At 37.8% G+C, this 26,200-nt stretch overlaps 4 protein-coding genes across 4 annotated transcripts; 3 read left to right on the plus strand and 1 right to left on the minus strand.

Annotated features, from left to right (window-relative positions):
* Nucleotides 1-572: 572 nt before the first annotated feature.
* On the plus strand, nucleotides 573-5,253 carry LOC141647532 (dihydroxy-acid dehydratase, chloroplastic-like). Its single transcript, XM_074455748.1, has 15 exons — nucleotides 573-810; nucleotides 1,197-1,726; nucleotides 2,117-2,188; nucleotides 2,288-2,335; nucleotides 2,476-2,630; nucleotides 2,786-2,980; nucleotides 3,062-3,173; nucleotides 3,269-3,338; nucleotides 3,455-3,513; nucleotides 3,603-3,726; nucleotides 3,845-3,915; nucleotides 4,027-4,128; nucleotides 4,390-4,470; nucleotides 4,616-4,774; nucleotides 4,876-5,253. The coding sequence occupies exons 2-15, from the start codon at nucleotides 1,202-1,204 to the stop codon at nucleotides 4,924-4,926; spliced, it is 1,824 nt and encodes a 607-aa protein (XP_074311849.1). The 5' UTR covers nucleotides 573-810; nucleotides 1,197-1,201; the 3' UTR covers nucleotides 4,927-5,253.
* A 639-nt stretch (nucleotides 5,254-5,892) lies between these two features.
* Nucleotides 5,893-6,846, plus strand: LOC141648932 (NDR1/HIN1-like protein 10). Its single transcript, XM_074457638.1, has 2 exons — nucleotides 5,893-6,487; nucleotides 6,746-6,846. The coding sequence occupies exons 1-2, from the start codon at nucleotides 5,893-5,895 to the stop codon at nucleotides 6,844-6,846; spliced, it is 696 nt and encodes a 231-aa protein (XP_074313739.1).
* A 3,070-nt stretch (nucleotides 6,847-9,916) lies between these two features.
* LOC141647533 (putative sugar phosphate/phosphate translocator At1g12500) lies at nucleotides 9,917-11,494 on the minus strand. Its single transcript, XM_074455749.1, has 2 exons — nucleotides 10,790-11,494; nucleotides 9,917-10,531 (listed from the first exon to the last, which is right to left on the minus strand). The coding sequence occupies exons 1-2, from the start codon at nucleotides 11,408-11,410 to the stop codon at nucleotides 10,115-10,117; spliced, it is 1,038 nt and encodes a 345-aa protein (XP_074311850.1). The 5' UTR covers nucleotides 11,411-11,494; the 3' UTR covers nucleotides 9,917-10,114.
* Nucleotides 11,495-13,569: 2,075 nt separating this feature from the next.
* On the plus strand, nucleotides 13,570-16,570 carry LOC141648933 (uncharacterized). Its single transcript, XM_074457639.1, has 3 exons — nucleotides 13,570-13,577; nucleotides 13,821-14,432; nucleotides 16,432-16,570. Exons 1-3 carry the CDS (start codon nucleotides 13,570-13,572, stop codon nucleotides 16,568-16,570), a joined length of 759 nt encoding a protein of 252 aa, XP_074313740.1.
* Nucleotides 16,571-26,200: the final 9,630 nt, after the last annotated feature.

Consider the following 26,200-nt stretch of genomic DNA (forward strand, 5'->3'; position numbering starts at 1 on the left):
TAAGTATGCTAAATAAAAATGTGTACCCATAAATTTTATATTCTATTTTCTATTATATTAAATAAAAAAAATGACGAATATAATCGTCTAACCTGAAATTCAAATATAAATGGTAACAAAAGAGTATTAAGAACATAAAATGTTAATTTTCCTCAATAAAATGAACGTAATTGGACCTACATGCACAATATTTATGAAATAATTAGTAACAAGAACTGAACATGTATACAAACCACACGATCGTCCTCAGAATGCAATAACATCGTTTAAGTTAAAACTAATGTTGTTATACAAATTCTAATGAAAAACTCTTCAAAAACATAATTTGAAATCGAATAAAAAAAGGAAATAAAAACTAAATATCTTTGTGGTTCACTTGAAATAATCAAATTGTGCTCGTTTAATTTGATGCAAATATAAATTGTTGGAAAAATAAAAGTGGTTAGTTAAAGTAGGAAAATCAATTAATCCTATATCTTGTGGGCATAAGATAGAAAAACTAAATAGTATAAAAGAATTCGAGAAGATATGAGAGAAAACCTAAGAAGACTGGGCATAGGATTGAAAAACTAATATAAAAGAAGTCGAGAAAATATAAGAGAAAACGTAAGAGGAGAAAAGTTTTGCGTATAAAAGTACCCGAATTGGGTCACGGATAGACTTTGACATCGGTACTGGTATTTTTTTAGTTACCACTTCCCCCCCCCCCCCCCCCCCCCTCAAAAACTGAAGAATAAGAGAAGAGGTGCCACCAAGTCACCACCAACTATTTACCTCAATCTCCAACTTCAACCCTCTTTCTTGTCTCTGGTATGCTCTCATTTTTCTCTATCTCTCACTTCATTTTTTCGATATACCCATGATTTTTGTTTTTCAATTATATTTTCATTGCTTATTTTTAATTAATCCTTTATTTGTTTACCTTTTATATTCATTGTGAGTAAACAAATGACTGGGACGGATGAAGTATTTGGTTTAACCTGTAAATTTCAGAGACTCCTTTCACATTTTGAGCATGTTTTGTGAAAAAGTAAACGGGGCAATTTCAAAGAATCGGAGGGAATATGTCTTTGTTAGCGTGTTTATTGGGCACTTTCCGCATTGCCTAATTTCAGTTCAGTTGTGCACTTACCTTGACATTGTGCTTTTGACTTGTTTCTACAATTTGACATGCTTTATTGTTTCAATTTAATCAGTAAAAATGCAAGCCACACTAGTCATCCCAAATGCAAGTTTGAAAATAGCCACACCATGTGGTTCAAGACGTTTCCGAAAGCCATTGAGATGTGTATCTTCTGTATCAATGCCAACAACTCAAACAACCCGAACTGCAACCTCAGACGTTGGTGTGAAGCTCAACAAATATAGCTCTAGAATCACTGAACCAAAGTCGCAAGGGGCGTCACAAGCGGTGCTCTATGGGGTTGGGCTCACGGAGGAAGATATGAGCAAGCCTCAAGTGGGTATTTCGTCCGTTTGGTATGAGGGTAACACTTGTAATATGCACTTGTTGAAGTTGGCCGAAGCAGTAAAAGAAGGAGTTCAGGAGGCCGGGATGATAGGGTTTAGGTTTAATACTATTGGTGTTAGTGATGCTATCTCTATGGGTACTAGAGGCATGTGTTATAGCTTACAGTCGCGAGATCTCATTGCTGATAGTATAGAGACTGTTATGTCTGCTCAGTGGTATGATGGCAACATCTCTATCCCTGGATGCGACAAGAATGTAAGTACTATCCCTTATTGATCAGCATTTGCTCTCTTTGTTGTAGCAATTTTAGCCTTCATGTTTGCTGGAGTCCCTAGAAACTTTGGAATTGACCTTAATATACCACTTGTCAATGCTCTTGAGTGCTCCACAGGAATATAAGTACTAGCCGTTAGTGATACATCATACATGGTTGTTTGTCAATGCTCTGATTATTCTTCACTTACTTCCTCAATAATACTTAACATAATGATCACCCTCTCGCTGCTAGGAGTTTCTCTATTGGATTTTGCTTTCTAGTGTCTTTGGAAAGCCTATAGTATCGCTATTGGCATCTATAGTGTGTTTTTGGTGCGATAAATGTTGCAATGTCTACCTCTTGTTGATGGTTGCGTTTCACTCTTGCAGATGCCAGGTACTATTATGGCAATGGGGCGCCTCAATAGACCAAGCATCATGGTCTATGGTGGTACTATTAAGGTGAGATTTTAAAGTTTTAAAATCACAATCCCTTCAGCAATTTAACTCTCATCTCTGTTTGCTTTATTGATAAATCCTTTTGTTCTTTTTTAATTGCAGCCTGGACATTTCCAAGGTCACACCTTTGATATTGTTAGCGCATTTCAAGTATGTTATTCAAATTTTCTTGTTTTTCAATTACAATTTACACTACCCTTTACCCTTTCCTTGGTTTCTGGTAACTACTTCCAAGTTCCAATCCTTGGTCATATGACTCATTTCTTTTCTTTTCTATGTGTTTGTTGTAGGTTTATGGAGAATATGTCAGTGGGTCCATAAATGATGACGAGAGGATGAATGTCATTCGCAATTCTTGTCCTGGAGCTGGAGCTTGTGGTGGTATGTATACAGCAAACACCATGGCATCTGCAATTGAGGCCATGGGAATGTCCATTCCTTACAGGTACTGTGCAACAATGCTTCAATTTTTTTAATCATTTTGGGACTAAGTTTTCCTTTTTTTTTTTTCTTACTTGTTTTCATTATAGTTATCCATCTATATATTTTGTCTTTGATCAGTTTTTTGTGAGTTTTAACTATGGTTTTCCATCTATATAGTTCATCAACACCAGCTGAGGACCCTTTAAAACTGGATGAATGCCGTCTTGCTGGAAAATACCTCCTTGATTTACTTAAAATGGACCTGAAACCTCGAGATATAATAACCGAAAAATCTTTGAGGAATGCAATGGTCGTCGTTATGGCCTTAGGTGGATCGACCAATGCCGTCTTGCATCTCATTGCCATTGCAAGGTATGAGACGTTTCTATAAGAAATAAAATTTTATAACATATTCGAAATGAATATCTTATCATTGTTGATTCTTGTTTTCAGGTCAGTTGGCGTTGACTTGACTCTTGATGATTTTCAGAAGGTTAGTGATCAGATTCCGTTCCTTGCTGATCTTAAGCCTAGTGGTAAATACGTCATGGAGGATTTACATAAGGTACTCTTGGAACTCTGCCTTTTGAAATCAACCAATAGCACTTTCTGGCTCATGATTTTAAATCCTAAAAGTATTTTCGTGATTGGCCAATATAGGTCGGCGGTACACCTGCCGTTATTCGTTACCTACTCGAGCATGGACTTTTAGATGGAGACTGCCTTACAGGTTTTTCACTCTCACTCCTAGGCATACTTTTGCTCAATACGCTTGCAAGGCACTTAATGTTTAGAAATTTCCTTTCGGTGTATTTCCATTCACTCGTTATTTCTCTTGTTGCATAGTTACTGGGAAAACACTTGCTGAAAACGCCAAACTCTTCCCCCCATTGGCCGAGGGTCAGGTTTGCTTCATGTTTCCCTGCTCCTTGGTTAATTGTATTTTGATTCTTGTTAGTTTCCCTTTTCAATTAATCTATTTGGTGTGTTCCAGCAAATTATACGGCCATTTTCAGACCCTATCAAAGAAACAGGGCATATTCAAATATTGTATGGTAATCTTGCTCCTGATGGCTCTGTTGCTAAAATCACCGGAAAAGAAGGGCTGTATTTCTCTGGTATCATTCCTTTTGCCTTTCAAATAATCTAAAAATATAAAAAGCAATAGGACTCTTCCATTTTTTTGTGTCTCTAGGTTTGATATTACCGCTAAAGATCCTGATTGTTTAATTTCAGGTCCAGCTCTTGTTTTTGAAGGAGAAGAAGCTATGATTGCAGCAATCTCCAAGGATCCCCAAAGGTTTAAGGTATTTGATGTGCTGAACAATTTTCAATATAGTGTTTTTTCATTTTCATTGATAGGCTGAGTATCACTGCACATGACCTATCATTTATTCATTTAAACCATATGTCTACAGGGGAAAGTTGTGGTTATTAGAGGAGAAGGCCCCAAAGGTGGACCAGGTATGCCTGAAATGTTGACACCTACGAGTGCAATAATGGGTGCCGGGCTTGGGAAGGTATTTTTAACATTTCTATTATGTTTTTGCAAACTCACAAAAGTATTCCATTCTCGCAGGCGTTCAGAATATATGAATTAATAGATCTTTGTCTAGTTTGTGACAGACAATGATCTGTCTAAAAGAAACTGTTTAATTGAGGACTATATTGCTGGTCTTACTGCCACGGCTTTAAGCCTGTTGATTTCGAAACAAATTCAACGCCAAAATTTGCATTTCTGTTTTCTTCATGCATTACAGCGTCACACATGTCATCTGCAGGAATGTGCTCTTTTGACTGATGGAAGATTTTCAGGAGGTTCTCATGGTTTTGTGATTGGTCACATTTGCCCTGAAGCACAGGTACATTTGGCTTTCATATTCTAGCGTTCACTTCTTTTTGTCTAAGACTTTACCCATTACTTTCCCATTTTTTTATTTGGGAAGACTGAAATATGTTGCTGATGATATGGTCGGGCTTAAACTCATACTGAATTCAATTGTTTAGGAGGGTGGACCGATTGGTCTAGTCCAAAACGGAGATGTAATCACAATAGATGTTGGGAAAAAGAGAATGGATGTACAATTAACAACGGATGAGATGGAGGAACGGAGAAGAAAGTGGGCCGTACCGGCATATAAAGCTAATAGAGGGGTTCTATACAAGGTACTTTTACACTATAGTAATAGCATTCATCAACCTTAACTCGATCACTACATGTATGTCTCTAATGTTGTGTTATTTGTTGTGTTGTTTCCAATATCTAGTATATCAAGAACGTTCAGTCGGCTTCAAAAGGTTGTGTCACCGATGAATAGCCAAATGAGAACCCTTCTCCTGCTGGAAGCGGAAAACCCTTATTGCAGAGCTTTAGGATTTAAGATTAGTGGGACTATGATGAGTTTGGCCTGAAGTCGAATTGTAGTTCAATTTTCCATTGTTTTTGCGCTTGTAGTATCGGACATTGTGATTGTTTGAGATTCAGGTAGCACACAGGAATGGCTCCCTAAATTTTGTATTTAATGTACTGCTCTATGTTTGGTGAGCAAGAGTTGAATTAGCGGAAGTTTTCCATTTTAGAACTAGTCTTAAAAACCATGTTATTTTAAAGTTGAATTTTCATGCATATTGAAGCGCCTTTTTCTGATATTACTATTCCTTTTGCCTTTCAAAATTAGGTAGAGTACTTTTTAGAACTTTATTTGTCTAGTAAATTACTGATTTCGTCTGAGAATAAGTCGAAATGACCCTCTCTTACATTAATCAAAGTAATCAAGTTGAAGCGTTGTTGAACGAACTCCCTTGTCCCCTCCCCCAATCCTTGTCAATCATTCATTTACCTTTAACAAATTCGTTGAACATTAACCATTTACAACAATATCATCACAATGAAATAGTAAAGAGGGTACTTACAATTACAATTTAGAATTATGGATTAATTTTGTTACAATTATTAGAATACCCGGGCCACTAACATTACTAGCTTCACCTACTGAGCTACTCCGAGTTAGTGCGTTTGATGTGAGGTTATTAATTGCATAATTTGGATGAAACCATGTTGAGTTGGAATGTCATTTTTAGGTGCGTGGTCCATTTTTCCCATTTTTGACTTGAGAGTAGAATGTTTCCTTAAACGACCTCATTTGCATTCATTCTCCACGCCTCCACTTCATCCCATATTCCCATCCCTATAATCATAATCATATTCATATATATGAAGTACCTCACTACGCCTCTTGATTGTATCCATCCAACTTTAGATAGAACTAAGACAAAACGTTACAATGTCGTCGTATCCTCCTCCTAATAGGAGATTAGGCCAAATATATCCAGAACAAAATGGGCCGTCAACTCCCCCACCTCCTCAACCCCGTCATGTCACCCTCTACGTGGTTTTATGGTCATTCCTAATAACAGTTGTCATTGTTGGTGGAGTAATCATACCTGTCGTAAGGCACATTGTACGTAAAGACAAATTTCAATTCTATGCCACCAACGCCACCCTTTCCACATTCAACTTCACCAACAACATCCTCAACTTCAACCTCGCCGTCAGCCTCACTGCATTCAATCCCGACCCTCGTATTAGCATTTATGACGATGACGCTCTAGTTGATGCAATCTACCAAGGGCAGAGGTTCAAGACTATTCAAGCAGCGGTCTACCATAAGCAGCAGTCTGAACCGGGCCTGGTCTTCAAGGGACAAAAGATAGTGGTTTTGGGGAGTTGTGACAAGTCGGAATTTGATAAACAGAGTAATCAAGGGGTTTATGAGATTCAAGTGAAGCTTCATTTAGAGGCGGGATTCAAGGTTGGTTCCTACAAAATTGGGTTTTGGAAGGCTACGGTTGACTGTCATCTCAATCTTCCTTTGGCTGGTAAGTCGTCCGCCACATTTCACGAGACAAACTGTCGCTATTACTTCTGATTTTCTTTTTTATTTCGGTATCAAGGTTTCTTAGCTTGATTCAGTACTTACTTATTGTCTATTAGATGGAGTGATGCTTCGTTCTACTGTTTTCGTATTTGTAGTAGAGATACATTGTCATTTTGTTGCTTTAATCTCGGTTAATCTTCTCTTTCGGTTATGGCTACATACACTAGTTGCTTTCGGTTACTCTTCGCCTGCATTATAGCTATGCTGCTTCTTCTTAATGCTGTTCCTGGTTTACTAACCAACCAAAAGGTTCCTAGTATGGTGTATGAGTCATTTGGAGTAATTGATGTTTTGCATTGACTTAGAGACAAATCGGATTAAATTGAAAATATGGAGAGTAGACTCGATTCGGGTTCGGTGCATCAATTTTTTAGATTGGATTTTAGACGATTCAGGTTGAAGACTGCTGAGGCTTTACCAACGGCACAAAAATACGACCACCTCTAAAAGTTGCTATTCAAGGGGCTAGGGAAAAGCAAAACCGAGTAACCGGACTGATTTATAAATCTGGTTCGATTAATTGGTTTTCAAAAATAGGTTTTTCACAAAACGGAATAAAACCGGCAACACGTTTGTTACGAACATGTGGATCAGTGGATCGGAACAGACATTCGGATTTCTAACATGGTTTTAGTTTTCTTTTACGTGCTTTTTTCTTAGTTCTTACTACTACTGCTATTTGTTCAAATTTCTACTAAGAATTTGCAATGTCATCAGTGCGGGTCCGGCCGGGTCAGTCTTGGCTTGGGAGGCCCGGAACCGACCCGAGATTGAGGGTGGGTCGTGTCGGGTTGGGCTGGGCCGGGTCAAAGCACGACCCGTGAGGCGGGTTTATGGGCGGGCCTAGGTTGGGTCCGGGCTAGAATGGGTCGGGCTTGGCTTCGGGGGACCCGAAACCGGCCCGGATATAAGGCGGGTCCGGCCGGGCCCATGCACAGGTTAGGTGGGCCAGGTTCATACACTGGTTATAGGTGGGCCAGGTGCAGGTTAACAAGGTCGACCCGCACTAATGACCAAGCCTAATGTCCATGCTTCTTTGTTCTTATGAGTGTTATAATTTACACGCAAATTGTACCAAAAAAAAAAAATCGTAATTTATTTTCGCAGTACACATTTTACTCATTTCAGTACTTTTTACGCCAAATTTTCCATTTCTCGACCCTTACTGAAAAACCATCAAACCTAATTCCCTCTACCTTCTCTTTTGACTATCTTCAACCTCCTTTAAATGATTCAATTATAAACATGAGTCGTATATAGAACAAGTTTTTAATTCACTAATCAATTGAGTTTTTTCAAAAAAATTCCAAGGTCAGGCCAGAATACAAGCCTATTTATTTGGCCCAAGCCCTGCTATCGGGCCACATTGGGCTTTATGAGCCCAATGTAAGTATGTTTTTCAAATTTAGTATGCAGTAGGTAGTATGAAACTGAATACAGTGATGTTAATCCAATTGGTTGAGTTTTTTCAAAAAAATTCCAAGGTAGTATGTAATGTGTTTATGAATTTATTTGGGTAAAATTAGAGATAATATACTTAGGGAGAAATTAGAGAGAGAAAATTAATGGGAAAATGTAAAGGGTTTAATTGTCAACATGTACTACGCTGAGTAAAATGTGTACTGCGAAAATCCGCACCCAAAAAAAATTACATACAAACCAACTAGAGGTGATCATGGCTAGCCCGGGCTAAGCTGTCAAACCCAGCCCATTAAAATGGGCCGGGCCAGGTCAAGCCAGAATACAAGCCTATTTATTTGGCCCAAGCCCTGCTATCGGGCCACATTGGGCTTTATGAGCCTTGTCACTTCTCAATATATTATAAAGAAATATCTTCATCATGGGTTTAGAATAACGGTTAATATTCTTTAAGATGAACATATTCCTCTTATCATTAAAACGGCTCAAATATCTCCTATTTGAGCATATACGACAAATATGTTATTTTTTCTTATACATTCTGCTTTTATCTTATACATATTACTTAACCTATCTTAAATTATCCGTTCTAAATAAAAAATTTTATTTGAAATTAGAACTATTGGCGACACAAATGGTGAAAAATGAAGGGTGGATCTGTGACTTGCATCTTCTTGGCCCAAGAACACAACTTTTCCTTGACTTTTTTTTGGTCTTCTTTCGTGTTGACTTTCCTTGACTTTTGTCCTTATCCTTGCTTGACTTTTATTGAATTGACCCACATTGATTTTTTTTGACCTTAACTCGGTTTTGACTTTCACTAAGTTTGACTTAAATAGTAAAATACAACAAACAGGTAAAACCGGCATAAAACATGATTAGTGTTTTAAAAAATGGAATTGAAAAAGACTATTCAACTACTAAAACTACCCTAATGAAATGACACATTTTGACACTATCAAATTCCCCACACTTGGACTTTTATTCGTCTAGAGTAAAACGCAAGACGACCAAGAACAACACATATGTCGTTATAGTGAGCACGTGAGAATTCAATCACTCTTCCCTTACCACAACCTCACTATATCTCTCTCAAAATAAATCCACCTATTAAAAGAAAAATCTAACAAATTTTGTAATTCACTTTTCTCTCACTCTCAGTTTGGATTGAAGGATTGCTGCATCACTTCCCGATTCATGTATCTTTATCGGTTACTCTTTATTGTGACGACAAAGCAGCACAACATATTACTGCAAATCCGGTTTTCCATGAGAGAACAAAGCATCTCAAGTTGGACTAACATAACATCCGAGAAAGAATTCATATATGAAGTCTCATACTCTCATATAAACTGATCAGTATACTAGAAGTGACTAAAGTGAGTTACAAATAACAAACGTGATGATAAAGGCATTGGGAGAGCAACAACATTGATGTTGTTTGTTAAATAAGTTAGGGGTAATTAACATTCAATCAGACTGCTGTTGAGAGACTCATACTAACAAGTTGGATAAATAAGTTTGAGGAATCGTTTGTTATATTTCTGTTGTTAATGTAGTCCGCTCCTAAAAAGTTTGTCGAGTCTGTTATTTGCTCTAACAGATTATGTTACAATAGTAGAGTATAAACAAGGCTGTTATACATATTGTTCGTAAGTTAATTAGTAATAAAAATAATCACACTTTATTCAGATTGTTTTTCTCTCTAAAAACTTTTTTATTATCAATCACAACACACATTTTATCATAAATTAAATTTTAAAAAAATTTAAAAATAAAAGTTAGATTAATGATAAGCTTCACCACCAAAATAAGTAAATGTCTTGAATTTTATACGGGGTATATATAGAGGATGTTACTCTTACAGTCATCATCCTTTATCTATTGGCCTATACAAGTACAATTTACCAACCAATGAAATCTAACTTTTTTTTTGGCAATCACCAAATTCAACTTTAGAATCCCCTGTTCTTCCTCTTTTTCTCTCAAATTATGATAAAAAATAAAAAATTACAATAGCACAAATCCATCCATATATTAAAAATATAAACAAATAAGTATAATCATGAAAAAGAAAAAAGAATCACATTTGGCTTCGCCTTTTGTGTTTCATCAATTTTTGTTGCTTAATCAATAATCAATCTCTTAATCAATGTGCTGTATGTTTGGTAGAACGTTTCTTAGCTTCGCTGTAAAGCACAACACCCATGATGGTCACTCCAAACCCAGCCATCCCCATCACCGTCACCGGATTTCTGAATATCAACACCGACACCACCGCTGCTACCGCCGCCTTTGCATTCCCCAGCACCTGCAACGTCAGCGCGCTCGTGTGTTTCGTCACCAAGAAATTCGTCAAGTTTACCAAGTACGCTACCGTTGCGTTCCCAACGAGCAGGAATATCACAAACCACCCCTCCTTCGCTTTTTCCACCGTCACAGCCATTACATTTCCTTCTATGTATAGCGAGAGTGGTAGTAGCACCGCCGCTGCCATTGGCGCCATGTACATTAGCAGGTTCATCGAGTTCATTTTCTCCGACGACTCTGACGATAATATTATCCCCTGTTATGTAAACTAACACATATCAGCTTACAGGGCCGCACAAGTTAAGAAGCTAATTAAAGAAAGATTCGTAAGAATACATCATGAAAAACGGACGTACAAACTCATTTTTAGCATAATTAATGAAATAATCCTGTAAATCTTTCTTTAATTAGCTTATTAATGTGTGACCTTAAAGGACACGTTAGAAAAACCGATATACATAATAGATATAGTAAAAAGTGAGATTAATCCGAATTTGATATTCTGAATGATCACCTGTACAACGGACTTGAGAGCCCTGCCGGCAGTGGAACCGACACAGAGAATAAACCCAAAGGGATGAAAGAGCGGTTCGCTGTTGGAGGCGAGGACGATCCCGAGAACGACAGGAAGGAGAGCGAGGTAGACAGCAGGGGGCTGGCGGTCACACGTTATGACAAATGCAAACACAGCGGTGAAGAAGGGAGTGGTGGCGCCAATTGCCTGGTTGAATGAAACGGGAATGTACTTAAGGGATGAGTTACCGCAAACAACGGAAAAGCAGAAGATAATCGAAAGGGACATAATTTTGAGAAGTTGGCGGCGAGATTGGATGTGTTGACAAGGAACAAGGCGAAGCCAATGGACGGCAATTGAGGAGTAGATGGCGCATGATATCATGTGGAGGGTGGTTAAGAAGATCGGGTAACGGTAGCCGTAGATTGAGAGGAGATACTTGTTGAGTAGTAGGACACCAATGTTAGAGGCGTACCATGCACCGACAATTCCTGCTGTTTTGTAGGCGGAAGAGGTATGGTGATTTAGACGTGGTGTTTCGGGAATGCTTAGGTATGTGTCGAGTTTTGGATTGCTGTTGCGGCGGGTGGTCCATTGGTGGAGACCCGGTTCTACGACCATGTTAGAGAGAGTGTGAGTCAGTGAGTGTGTGAGTGAGTTTATAGTGAAATGTAATTAGAGTAATAGTGGGGAAAACAATTACAAGTGATGATAAGGTGTGGATAGATGGTGGGGATATTGTCGGTGTGTGTGAAAGGATTCGGAGGCTTGTTGCACAAGGTGGCCACCTTTAATTGTGATATTGATTTAATATGCCATCTTTTTATTCACAAAAACTTAACATACGGTCTTTCAATCACTTATTGATTTAATAATTACAAGTTTTCCAATTAGCTGTACAATTATAACAAGATACTGTATTTGTTTTCCTGTTGGATCTGGTGATCTAGTTTGTAGATTTAGTTTATCAATTATGATCTGTCTGTGTCTATTTTTCGTTCTTCCTTTTAGCTCTCTCAAGGAGTAGCTCTAGTATTTGTGTCATTGTGTGTGGGTGTGATACTTTTCTTTAATGAAGCTAATTTTGTTCTATGGGTAATGGCAAAATGGCTGATTTATTTTACTTGACTGTCATATTTTTACAAACTTCAACTTTCATATGTAAAACCAAAAGTAGATAACTGCAAAAAACAATAAGACACCAACGGAATATAGGGTAAACACAAAGGGCAAAACCCTCCAAATTCGGAGGTAAAACCCATAACCAATCGAGCAATCCTTTATAATAATAGTTTAGTATAGTCCGCCGTTCTGAATAATACCCCAATTCGGAACCCACAACGATTTAAGAATGCCAAATCTAAACCCTATAACGATTAACAAATACCATCAATGGACTAGTAAGACCATTTAGATTAAACCACCTAAAAAATGTGTAAACCCGTATACAAGACCGTATACAAAGAGCTACTATACTGAGCTCAATTGACTGAACCCGAGATAAGAACCTCGACCACAAAATCACCTTGCTCCTGCCACCCAACCACGCACATAACCAAGACAATGACCATCTTGGACACTCGCTAAAGAGCCCCGTGTTAAACAGTGTGTGAAATGACAGCCATGTTATTCTTGTGAGATGCCGTGGCTACCTGCAAGTATAGTGCCTTTTGTGTGGTGTGCTATATTCTTCTTTTTCTGCTGTATATGTTCAACCAAGGGATCAAAACTCTTATACCAACAATCTTGCCAAGCAAGATTAAAACGTAGGTTAAGCCCACAAGCAGCCACTTAGTCTATTATAAGACTAAAGCACATATGGTCCAAGACCACATGAAACCTACAACAAAATCAAGAAAATAAACACCCATTTTCTAAGCCATATTAACTTGGGCTGAACTATTGGGTCATAACCCAATAAATCTCCTCTTCCAGCCCAAGGGAGAATACCGAGAAATCAACCATTGATCTACCGTACTTACTAGCCGCACACCCGAGTTAGTATCCTTACCCTAACTCACAACCACGGCCAATGCATCGTGTACAGCCGTACCGAGTTAATAACATTACTTGACACGACTAGAGAGGGACCTCTCCCCCTCACTCTTACCACCCTTGCCCCCTTCTGTAACCTGGAATCTAACATGACGACGCCTTTTGTACTTCAGCCAACCTGTGAGCTCTTCAATGCAATAACATCCAGACGGTACAACCCACGATGCAACTTCCCCCAGCTTCATAAGGACCATTGAACCCTTAGTCACCTTCACCACTCTCCCACGAGTTTTAGACCCATAACCTTGAGAGTCTAATTGACTAAGTGAGAGTAGATTCCATCTCAATTTTGTAACATAAGCAACCCGATCCAAAGTGTGCACCATTCCATTAGAAGTGTTGAATTTCATCAGCCCAATACCCATGACATCCACCCTCGAATTATCCGCCAAATTCAACTTCCTACTCACACTTAACTAGAGCTCCTCAAAATAATCTTTCCGGATGCAAACATGGTTACACTACCTGAATCTAAAATTCATTCCTCCTTAGAAGAAGCATCATAGCCATTTGAGACCGCAACTAATTCATCACCATCAGTTAAGAAGCAGCTACTACTACCTTCACTTCCTTCACCGGCAACCAAGTTTGTGTCACCCTTGCCTTTCACGCTTTTATTAGGACAAAACCACCTAATATGCCTAAGATCACCACAGTTGTAACATTTCATATTACAGAAATATATTATTGTGTGTAATATTATGGGAGTCGTATTTTAGGTAATTATGTCTTGGTAAATATTCAGTTTCCTAAAACCGGTGTTAGGGTTATAACAATTGTACTAGTATATATGTATTGTTTGCACATCGTAATAAAACACAGAAAATATTCCCAAAATTTCCGTCTCTTTCGTCTGGCCGAGTTCCTCTTTAACTTGGTAATCAGAGCCATTTTTTTTGTCGTTGGTATCGTGTATTTGTCGTCATACAGAGGTCAAGAAATCTACGACTGTTGGTCCGTATTTCCTGTCGACTAGTGATAAACTAGGGGACAAAGTCATTCAAGTCGTGTTAACAGGTGATAATTATGACGTGTGGTCCGGCAAGTCTCATGGTGCCTTACGAGCTAGGAAGAAGACGGGTTTTATTGATGGTTCAATCAAGAAACCCGATGACAAGTCGGAGAATATTGAGGATTGGTATATGGTGAACGCGATGGTTGTTAATTGGATTTTTAGTGTCATTGAACCAACCTTGGGTTCAACAACCACATATGTCGACGAAGCGAAGGTCTTGTGGGATGACATAGAGCAGAGGTTCAACGTGGGTAATGGACCAAAGCTCCATCAAGTCAAGGGTTCAATTTGTGCGTGTAAGCAAGGTAAGAAGGAACCCGTGTCTGAGTATTATGGTCATCTTAAATGTTTGTGGGATGAACTCGATAAATACGATCGCAATCTCATGTGTGAGTGCCGTGGCTGTAAGTTTAATATCAACAAGAAATTGGACAAGAAACGTGATGAAGACAAGGTGCACGAATTCTTGTTGGGATTCGTCTCACAATATGCTATGGTGCGTTCCAATCTCTTGCCGCATGAACCTCTTCCCTCTTTGAATCGGGCTTATGCCACCATTGTTCAAGAAGAGGGGTGAGAGGAGATAAAGTTGGTGGCGGTTTTGGAGTTCGGGGTGACAGTAGGTCAGATCCCGTTGGTTTTAACGCGCCAACATCCCATAACGCGAGTGGTCGGAGATAAATCTTTTCGGTAACTTGTCGTTAGGAGCACCTAGACCAAAACACAATTTATAACTTCACCAAAAACTCTACAATTAGTAAAGAGGCAAGTAAAGGTCGGATCCTAAGGGACGGGAATTGAGATGAGATTTCTATTGCAACTAGTGGTGTCTTAGGGGTGTCACAATTGGGGTTTGATGTAGAAGGTCACTAAACTAAATAGCAATGAAAGTAAACAAGCAAGATGAATTAAAAGGGTTGTAAACAATTGATAAAAAGTACTAGGGTGTCATGGGGTCATAGGGGAATCATGGAAATTGATCCTACAAACATGTTCTCAAATTATAAGCAAGCAATTATTGTTGTGATGGATTGAGTTGGGTTATATCTTACAATCCTAGGAAAGTTTGGGTCCCGGAGCCGAATCGATTAGATTGTACAACACCTACAAGTCGACTTAATCTTTCCTACTCAACAACATGCATGGTCTAATGAGACTCGAGTTGGTTTATGTCTTACAAGTCTCATTGAAAAGATAGGTGATGGGTAAAAAATGCAAGGATTCATAGGCTCACATTTCATCAAACATAACATGTGCATGAGTTGAGATCATAACAAGCAAGCAAATAAACCATGAAAGCATATTAATTTAAGCATGAATTATTCCCCATGTTGGTTTCCCCTAATTACCCATTAACCCTAGCTAGGTGACTACTCACTCATTATCATGTTGATCATGCTAGCAAGGTTGTCAATCATACTAACAAAGTGAAACATGATGAATAAATAAAAGTAATTAACTATAATTAAAAAGGGATTAAGAGAATTATACCTACTAATGATTCCAATAACAAAGCAAAGAATAAAAGAAGTACTTGATGCTTGATTGAGGGTTGTCAATCTCCCAATAATAACCCAAATAATCTTCAATCACCCAAAATAAAGGATGAACAAAAGAGAGATTAAGGAAATAAAACTTGTATTAAAACTTGATTAAATGTTGATTACAAGATTAAAGAGAGATTTGATTGATATTAACTACACTAAAGATTGCTAAGAAGAACATGCTCTTCTAATTAGACTAATGGGGTATTTATAGTGGGGATTAGGTGTAGGAATTAGGGTTAACTAAGGGCTTAAATGACGATTAAGTCCCTACTTAAGGAAACGCCGGTATTTTTGGAAGGATGGACATCTTTCTTGAAGCTTGAAGAAACGAAATTGGTCTGTCTGGGAATCCGGGCGTCTTCAGCACGGGACGGGCGGATTCTGTGGTCTCTGCCCGGGCGTCTTTGGGTGAAGACGGGCGTCTTCTGAAGCTGCTGCCCGGGCGTCTTGTAAGGAAGACGCACAGATTGTGGTGATAGAGACGGACGTCTTCAGGACAATCCGCACGGATTGCTGGCCAGTTTGCTTTCTTCTTCTTTTCTTCTTTTTTCTTCATAAAATTCTTGGGGATTTCCTCGGGGATGCAAGGATCTTTTCTCATCATTGCCCATTTACTATAGTATGTACAAAGGCCTTCTAATCTTGTCTCTCCTTGATGCTTGGTCATTTGAATTCAATCAATTTAGTCTCATTTTGCCATGAAAATGCAAGGTTTGCACTCCTTTCCTACCAAGGACACAAAACCTCAAAGAATATGCAAAACAAAGAACTAAAGACAATAAATGACCCAAATATGCACTAAAAAGCATGGGAACAAGGCTAATTCGGGGACTAAATATGCTCTAATTATGGTCACATCAGCGAGTTCTACCTCTCATAGTGACGAGTCTTCTCGGCATGACAGGGCTATACACGACCAAAGTGTGACAAGTGTAATCGACGGGGTCATGTGAGGGCAAAGTATTTTGATATAACTGGGTACTCTAAAGATTGGAAGGAACAAAACAAGTTCAATTATGGTGCAGTGGTGGCTATGGTAGTGGTCGTGGTGGAGGCCGAGGACACGGTGGAGGTTATAGGTGCGGTGGTGCTAATAGTGCAACTGGCAGTGATGAGGCAACAGATAACAGGGAGCAGTATGTGAGCGTTCTGAAAGAGCAGTGAGACGCATATGTCAACAATGTCAAGGGAACTCCGTCTTCTAGTACTAGTACCTGAATGACTGGTAAGATAAATAATCTTATACTTTGGTTGTTAGATTCTGGTGCTACGCACCATATGACGGGATGTCGAGAATTGTTGAGTGATGGCCATAAAATCAGTCTGTGTATGGTGACATTGCCGAATGGCCAAATGTCACAGGCAACCGAAGAAGGGAATGTTGCATTAGGAGGAAGTCTCGTATTAAATAATGTGCTTTTTGTGCCGGAATTTAATTTTAATCTTATATCCGTTTATTGGATAAGCATTAATCTTGATTGCACCGTTCAATTTACCAAATCATCTTGTGTCATACAGGACCGCGTGTCAATGACGACGATTGGTGCGAGTGAGCAACATGGGCGGATGTATCTCCTTCAAGGACTGACTACTCATGCTTGTGGGACAAAGAAAATAGACGATGAGGCTAATATGTGCCATCGACGGTTGGGTCATCCTTCGAGAAGAATAGCACAGTATTTACCTTTCATTAGTTGTAAAAGTATTAGTCATAATTCCGTACTTTGTGATATTTGTTTTCGTGCCAAACAAACAAGGGAAAAATTCATTGTTAGTGATAATAAAGCTGCTAATATTTTTGAGTTGGTTCATTATGATTTATGGGGCGATTATCGTACGCCTTCATCTTGTGGTATCCGTTATTTTTTGACAATCGTTGATGATTATTCTCGTACTGTTTGGGTGTATCTGGTTAAGACTAAAGATGAGGTGTCACGGTTATTAAAGAATTTTGTTTCCATGGTAAAGAGACAATTTGATGTCAATGTTAAGATTGTTCGTACTAATAATGGCACGATGTTTACATGTTTAAAATCATTTTTTGCTGTAAATGGTATAATATTTCAAACCACTTGTGTTGGTACTTCACAACAAAATGGTATGGTAGAAAGAAAACATCGTCATATCCTGAATGTTGCAAGAGCCCTTCGTTTTCAGTCTGGACTTTCGATACATTTTTGGGGTGAATGTATTTAGATGCTGGTTATTTGATAAATCGCACACTTTCTGTCTTGCTTCACAGGAAAACTCCGTTTGAGATGTTGTTTGGTAAACAACCTATTTATGATAATATACGCGTTTTTGGATGTCCGTGTTTTGTTAAGCATCCACGTAGAGACGATGATAAATTTGCTTCCCGTAGTCGTCGTTGTGTTTTTGTGGGTTATCCTTTTGGCAAGAAAGGATGAGAGGTATATGATGTTGAGACCCATGAATTTTTTATATCCCGTGTTGTTGTTTTTGATGAGAATGTTTTCCCGTTTAACATTGGTGATGTCTATAATCAAGAGTCACATTTTCGTTTCACGAGGCAGACGCGGGGAATGAAGATGAGTTTTTGTTAACGGGTGTGCCATGTTCTAGATAGGGTGATGAGGTGGACCATGATCAGGATGACACAGGAGATGAGCCCGTGGGGGGTGAGAACCGTGAGCAATCTGTCACGGGAGGTGAGCCCGTGGGGGATATGACTGGCAGTGGTAATGTTAATAGCAATGTTGATTGTAGTGGGATGGTTGATAAGGGTAAAGTCGTATCCCCTAAATCAAACGAATCCTAACTCAATACTAACAAATAGTCAGTGGCAAGTAAGGTATCGAATCCACAGGGAGGCGGTAATAATCTATTTGCTAACGTAATAATTCGTCTTAAAGGTAACAGTTTCTTGAAAGTTTGATTGATTGATTTCTGAACTAATTGCAATAAAGTAAAAGACAAATTCAATAATATTAAAGGTTTAGGGATCAAGTTTACTAGGTCAGTTATCCGGGGTTTTAATTTAACTAATTAATTAAGAAGTTATGTTATTTAAGGTCATATGATTAGTCGACTCAAATATGCCCTTTAGATCTAAACTTAACATGTTGTCGCTATAATTAAGCTAGTCTATTCAATTTTCGTAGCCTATACTAGTCTTAATCTGGTCGGCAATAATCCTAATTCTAAGACTAATTAACTAATCTTGGCCAGTAATTAATCAATTAGATTTAAGACAACAATTGAACAACAACTAAAAGCAAATTAACAATTAATTCATTAAGATAAACCCCATTCTAACAACCTAGATCCCTTTTCACCCTAGATGAATAATTTAGCTACTCATACTAATAATAATAACAATAAAAAGATGGAGGGAAAACATAATCAAAAGCATGAAAAAGATGAACAATAAAGTAATAATGAAACTAGAACTTGAATTAATGAAGAAAGATTAATAATATCATAAGTAGAGTGCATAGATCCGAAAGCAATAATAATAACCCAACTAAACTAAACTAACCTAGGAGTTTTTAGGCGTTTTGAGGTAAATAAGGCGTAGAAAAGCATAACCTAACAAATGTATACGAACTTCCTATTTATGATACAAATAAACCGACTTAAGGAAGTTTCGCGGAAATAGGAAATGAAGGAACACTCGATCGAGTATTGGAGTACTCGATCGAGTGTCCTAGCTATCACGACTCGATCGAGTCTAGAATTACTCGATCGAGTGACTTCAGTCCAATAGCTTCTTTCGTTCTATTCTTCTCTTTTCCTTCCTGATTCCCGTGTCATTCTTCTTGCACTCCGTCTTGCCGACTCCGCGGTGTTCCATATTAATCATTTGCTCCACGAATGCATTCAATCTGCATTAAAATACCAAAAGGCGGATGTATCGACATTTCTAACATAAACGACATATAATTAGCATATATAAGCACAAAACCGTCTCAAAACAACAAAAGGGGAGGCATATAAATTCATATAAATATGACTCATCAAGGGTGTAGTGAGTACAAGTACTGAAAACGCTAATGTAAGAGAGTATGGTTGAGGGAAGCAGCCTCACATTCCTTGGTCTCGCTACGACAAGAACGAGTATGCTACTGGTACAGTGAGAGTTATCTTTCCCACAACAGAACAACGCCTTTCCCATGCTGTGTCCCTTCTATCGTCGTCGTCAGGTACGCCCTATCCTTTAGCACATTATGTAAAGTATGAACAATTTTCATTTTTGGATTGTTGTTTTCTCACAACTCTTGATACTAACATTGAGCCAAAGTCTTATTGAGAGGCTGTAAAACATGAGAAGTGGCGTGAAGCCATACAAGCTAAGGTGGATGCATTGATTCGTAATGGTACTCGGGAAATTGTTGATTTTTCGACTAATAAAAAGGTCATTGGAAATAAATGGGTATATAAGGTAAAATTGTGAGCTGATGGTTCAGTGGAGCGGTACAAGGCGAGGTTGGCTGTGCTTGGAAATAGACACGAAGCAGGTATTTATTATTACGAGACTTTCGCTCCTACTGGTAATGACAGTTTGATAGCGGGATTTGTCGCACTCCCCCAATCAAACAAATTAACTCAACTAATGTAGTAGGGTAGTCGAGGTCGAACCACAAGGAGATCAAGTTTGAGTACTAGTTTTGTCTTAAATTATGAGTTAGCTACGCGAATCACAAAGTTGGTTGATATTAAACTAATTAAGTAAATTAACAACTAAGACTACTAAAGTAAAAAAGCAAGTAATAGAAATAGTAATGGTCTAAATAATAAATAAAGGCCTAGGATCCGATTTTGTCTACTGACATGCTCATTTACTATGATAATTCCCGTTAATTAGTCGTTAAGGTGAAGTGTAAGGGGGATAATGCCTCTAATTCGCCTACTAACTCCCTCCCGGGCTCATAATAGGACACTAGTATCTCCGACTCACCTCCCTCCTGGGTTCGTGACTCGGACTCCCTAATTCAATACCTAAATACCTGAGTATTGGTCAAGGTTATTAATCCCGTGTTGGTTTCCAAGTCATCCCACTCCCTCTCTCGAGGGTCGATTTCAAACTCAAGATTGAAAGCACCCTCCCTCATTTCTCCCTCTCGGGTTCATCCTAGGTCGACAACCAGTCTAAATGAGGTGGTCTCACTCCCAACCTAATTGGTTCTCACCAATGGTCAAGGGTCAAAAGTCAATCACCAATAACAAATAAGACTATAACAAGTCAAATCCTTCAATCTTCCCTAACCAACACTCCAACAACTAATTAAAATGGGATTTAGTCAAGTAACTTACACATGTCGGGGTTAAATCGAATTCTAGTGAAAATATTACTCGCTAATCATATTTAATCTAACACAAGACACATTAAATAACTACTCTAAACATGGTATTAAACAAAATAAAGCGATAAAGATTGAAACTTTAATAACTAATCTCATACCTAAACATAAATAAATTAACACTAAGCATATTAAGAGTAACAAAGACTAAGACTTTGACTAATTAAAGTGACTAAACTAATTAAAACACAATAATAATAGAAATGACAATAAGAAAGAGAAGGGAAAGAAATTTATACCCAACTTGTATTAAAGAGGAATTAAGATGAAAATCTTCATACAAATATTGTTGAATTAGAGATAAACTAGATCTAAACTAAGAACAAGGAAGGAAAAAAATGAGATTTTTGTGTGTATTTTGAACTAACCCTAAGCTACTCCTACTAGTCTCTTTTCTCGTCTTCTACTTTCTCTGCTTGTGCCCAGCTGAAAACAAGAACCAAAAATGAATGCTTCCTTTTCTATTGGTATCACGTGCCAAGCTTTGCCCCCCGTTTTCTCGTCTTTTCTTTTGTTCCTCAAAATGCCAGCACACCTCCCCTTGCAATTGGACACATAACAAATTATATAAGGATTCGTACAAAAAAAAACAAATTATATAAGGATCACATGCCTAGGCCCAATGATGCAGCCCAAGTCATGCTCTAACTTTGCGAGAGAAATGAAAACAGGAGCATCATGTATTCATTTTGCCCATTTTCGTTTGTCCTTATTTGATTCGTCTTGAACCCGCTTGTTTCACTCGATTTTCCTCGAGTTGGTACCTACAAAAATAATATAACAAAAAAACAGTACCAATATCCCAAAAAGTAATATAAAATTTCATTACTTAAAACTAGTCGACTAATATACTATTTAACACTAAAATGAGTAAATAAAGGCAACTCGAGTTATTATTTCGTTCAAATAAGAGATAAAACGTGGGTTAAAAAAGAAAGTAAAATATTGTGTTATCAAATTTCCCCACACTTATCTCTTACTCGTCCTCGAGTAAGCTCTAGAGTGGTAAAAAATATTAATCAAATTGGACCTCTGATACTAAAAGTGGATGCACGATATAAGCATCACTTAGATATTTAACTAATAATATCCGAATTAGTATTAGCGCACTTAACGCCCTTTCAACTCACGTAATTTTATTTATGAGGAAAAAGCAAAATTCGCAAGGCAAGTGAGGTCTTGCACAAAATTTCGACACATCTCGCAATTAAGCACATAGAAACATATAAAGATGCATCTACAAAAGCATGGCCACTTTCCTCATCTAAGTTGCAGAATCAACTAAGAGAGAATCAATGTAAGCATATGAATTCTAATGTAGTCACTAGTTTTACAAAGAACTAAGCCTAAGAATATAGAAACAAGTCACCTCCTTGTTGTGTAAAATTAGTACGTTTAAATCACATCAACTAAGTTGCTTTGTCAAGGGTGATCAGGCGGGATGGAAAGTGAAATCCCCCCCCCCGCGACCATGCAACAAAAGATAGACCACCGGTAAAAGAAATATATAGGTTTGGAGTTCTCATTTCATTGGTTTGCTTGGGTTGTTTTTCGCCCATTGGATATCATTTGAAATTAAACATTTTTCTCCGTTTGATAACATTAAGCATTTGGGCACCTTTTTTCCATTTGATAACTTTTGGTTTTTCCCATTTGGTAACATTTGACATTAGCACATTGACAAAAGAAGTGACCCCATATGTAGTGAGGGTACTTTTACTAACTTGACGAAATAGCAAACATTTGGCTTTATTGGCACTTTGAACTCAACTTTGATAATTATATTTGCCGATTCCCTTTGGTAAAATGATATGGATGGTAAACAAGGATAATTGGACGGTTGCATGGTCTTAAAAGTCACCTAGGAAATCGATCACCAAGAAATTATCACATCACGAGGGTGAACGTAATGGTCAAATGCACGCCCTTGACTAGGTCTTAGGAAAAGGATCGCAACAACACTAAAATAGCACAACTAAGGGTATCTCAAGTCTATTTTAAAAGGCAAAGTGCTAAACAAAAAGAGTATCTACACCGGCCTATACATGCTTGTCAAGGTTCCAAATTAGGCATTTTCCACAAATTTTCCTAAATGCAACTACATGTCATGGATGCAACTAGTATATACATGTTATAATACAAGTGCAACTATCAAGCTATATGTCAAGTAAACTAATGCAATCTAATCCTAACAACACATAGGCACACATCACCAAGTTCCAAAATTTGGAACATCCTCCTCAACATACAAAGCTCAACCTCCTCAATTATAAATAACAAAAAAGAGATGGAGAAAGGAGAAGAGATAAGAGTGATTATATCAAGCGCCTTCTAACTCCTTAGCATATGCCTCCGATATTCCAAATGTACCTATGCATTTTATTACACAAAAACAACAATATATACAAGAAATGTTAAGGAAATTTCCTCCCCACACTTATTTATTTACATATGGGAGGAAATTAAAGACAAACAAAATCATGTTTTTTGAAAAAATTCAAATTTTTGAAATTTTTTGGATTTTTTTTTTGAAATTTTATCAAAATTTACAAGTTTATTTACAAATGTACAAATATATACAAATATATACGAAGTAGATATTTTCCTCCCTACACTTATTATTCACATCGTCCTCGATGGGACTAGCGTAGGGAGAAGAAAGGTGAAAATGAGTAACATATTTTTATATTTTTCAAATTTTCTTAAAATGAAGAACGTATTTTTGGCTTTTGACTTTTTTAAAAGTGAAATACATGTTTTTGGGTTTTCGAAATATAAGATTTCCTCCCCACACTTATTTGTTTACTATGTTTCAAAAAGAAACAAATGTGTGGAGGAAATTGAAATTAAATGCATGTTTTTGGTTTTTCAATTTTTTTTCAAAGAAAAGAACATGTTTTTAGAAAAATTTATCAAAAAGAAAAATAATGTATAAAAAGCTTTGGTTGCCTCCCAAGAAGCGCAGTTTTAAGGATACCGCCAAACCTAAGCTTGGTCCCAAAACTAACCGGGATCCCACATCCTATGGGTAAGGCCACCCATATCCTTCTCATTATCGACCAAGCTCACATCTTCGAGCTTCCTCACATTATCAAGGATTTGATCATTCTCCACCTCACTCTCAAATTCATTGTTGTAAAATATGTCCTCTCTTGTGGGAGGAGGATGATCAAACCCTATAACACTTGGACGATCAACAATATTGGAGACTTCACTAGTCTCCTTGCCCTTCACTTCCTCTTCACTCTTATCCTCAAAATTCCCACTCAAATAATCATTAAAAGTCAAACAAGGAGCCAAAACAACCTCTTTGGTAGGATTCTCACAATCATCCTCAATAAGCATGGGCTCAAGTGAAGAGGTACGAAAATCAAGTGGATGCAAAACAATGGGAATAAGAGAGTTATCCTCAAGTATAAGGGTAGTCACGGTTGCTTCCTCAAGGAAACTCTCAAAATTGGATTCTCCTAAAAAGTCAACATCAATAATATCATCATCCCACTTTACCTCAAAGCTATCATCAAGAGTGACAACGATCTCCTTATCCCAAGAATCATTAAAGACATCATCCTCCTCAAAACAATCTTCTCTTGATTCTCTCTCACTCAAAGCATATTCTTTTTCACCACTAACTTCATCTCTCAAAGGCTCAAAACCCTCTTTAAAATCCTCAAAATTCTCACTAAGAAGACTATTTGTCTCACCCAAGCACATATCATCATCATCATCCATCACATTCATCTTCTCAAAGGGTATGGATGTATAAGAAGAACATGTATCAAGATCATGTTTCACATCACCACAAGATTCATAAGAAGATGAAAACTCATGCATATCATTCATATTATCATGGGAAAGGGGAGCATGAAGATTAGGAACATGAGATTGAACATAAGGCCCATCCACATAAGAAGAGAAGTCCACATTTTCACTTATAGCATCAAACATAGAATAATCATTACGTTTAAGTCTACTTTATGGTCCTTTCTTGAATGTAGCCCAAATAGAATTTCGATTCTCATCGGCATAAGCCATGTTCTCAATTAAATCTTTAGCCTTATCAACGCTTAACTTATCAAATGCCCCTACTCCGGATGATATAGTCACAAAATTTCTAAGAGAAGGAAGCAAATTATCAAAGAAAATAAGCATGACTTGGCAAAGTGAAATACCGTGGTGGGGACAAGCTCTCAACAAACCCTTAAACCTATCCCAAGTCTTACTCAAAGTCTCAAACTCGCGTTGTTGGAAATTATAAATTTCACGTTTCCTAAAGGCGGTTTTAGAGGGAGGGTAAAACTTGTTTAAAAAGGTTTGAGCTAAGTCATCCCAAGTGCAAAAGGTGATAGAAGGGTGAGAACGTAACCATCTCTTAGCTTCACCCTTAATACTAAAGGGAAAAAGTAAGAGTTTAATGGTTTGGTCCGATAATCCCTCCTGCTTAACAAGGTCACAATTTGCCTTAAAAGTCTCTAAATGGTCAATTGCTTCATCACTATCTAAACCACAAAAGACATCTTGCCGAATCAACTCAATAAGACCTATATCAAACTCATAATCAACTTCCACCACCCAAATATTAATAGGCCGGTTAATATGAGTAAGGTTTGGTCTGCAATGATCGCGTATTCAAGACATTGTCATGTGTGCTTAAAGAAGTGACAAATAAGAGACAAGTCACAAGAAAACAAGAAATGCAACACTTATGTAACATGCAACAAGTTTCAAGTAACAAATACGTAGCCTAACAAATCTAAAACTCAACTAATATCAATCCGTTAATCTCCCCGGCAATGGCGCCATTTTGATAGCGAGGTTTGTCACACTCACCCAATCAAACAAATTAACTCAACTAATGTAGTAGGGTAGTCGAGGTTGAATCACAATGAGATCAAGTTTGAGTAGTAGTTTTGTCTTAAATTATGAGTTAGCTACGCGAATCACAAAGTTGGTTGATATTAAACTAATTAAGTAAATTAACAACTAAGACTACTAAAGTAAGAAAGCAAGTAATAGAAATAGTAATGGTCTAAATAATAAATAAAGGCCTAGGATCCAATTTTGTCCACCGACATGCTCATTTACTATGATAATTCCCGTTAATTAGTCGTTAAGGTAAAGTGTAAGGGGGATTACGCCTCTAATTCGCCTACTAACTCCCTCCCGAGCTCATAATAGGACACTAGTATCCCCGACTCACCTCCCTCCCGGGTTTGTGACTCGGACTCCATAATTTAATACCCAAATACTTGAGTATTGGTCAAGGTTATTAATCCCACGTTGGTTTCCAAGTCATCGCACTCCCTCTCTCGAGGGTCGATTTCAAACTCAAGATTGAAGGCACCCTCCCTCAGTTCTCCCTCTCGGGTTCAACCTAGGTCGACAACCAGTCTAAATGAGGTGGTCTCACTTCCAACCTAATTGGTTCTCACCAATGGTCAAGGGTCAAAAGTCAATCACCAACGACAAATAA

The sequence above is a fragment of the Silene latifolia genome, chromosome 3, assembly GCF_048544455.1.
Source record: "Silene latifolia isolate original U9 population chromosome 3, ASM4854445v1, whole genome shotgun sequence".
In the NCBI taxonomy this organism is placed as follows: domain Eukaryota; kingdom Viridiplantae; phylum Streptophyta; class Magnoliopsida; order Caryophyllales; family Caryophyllaceae; genus Silene; species Silene latifolia.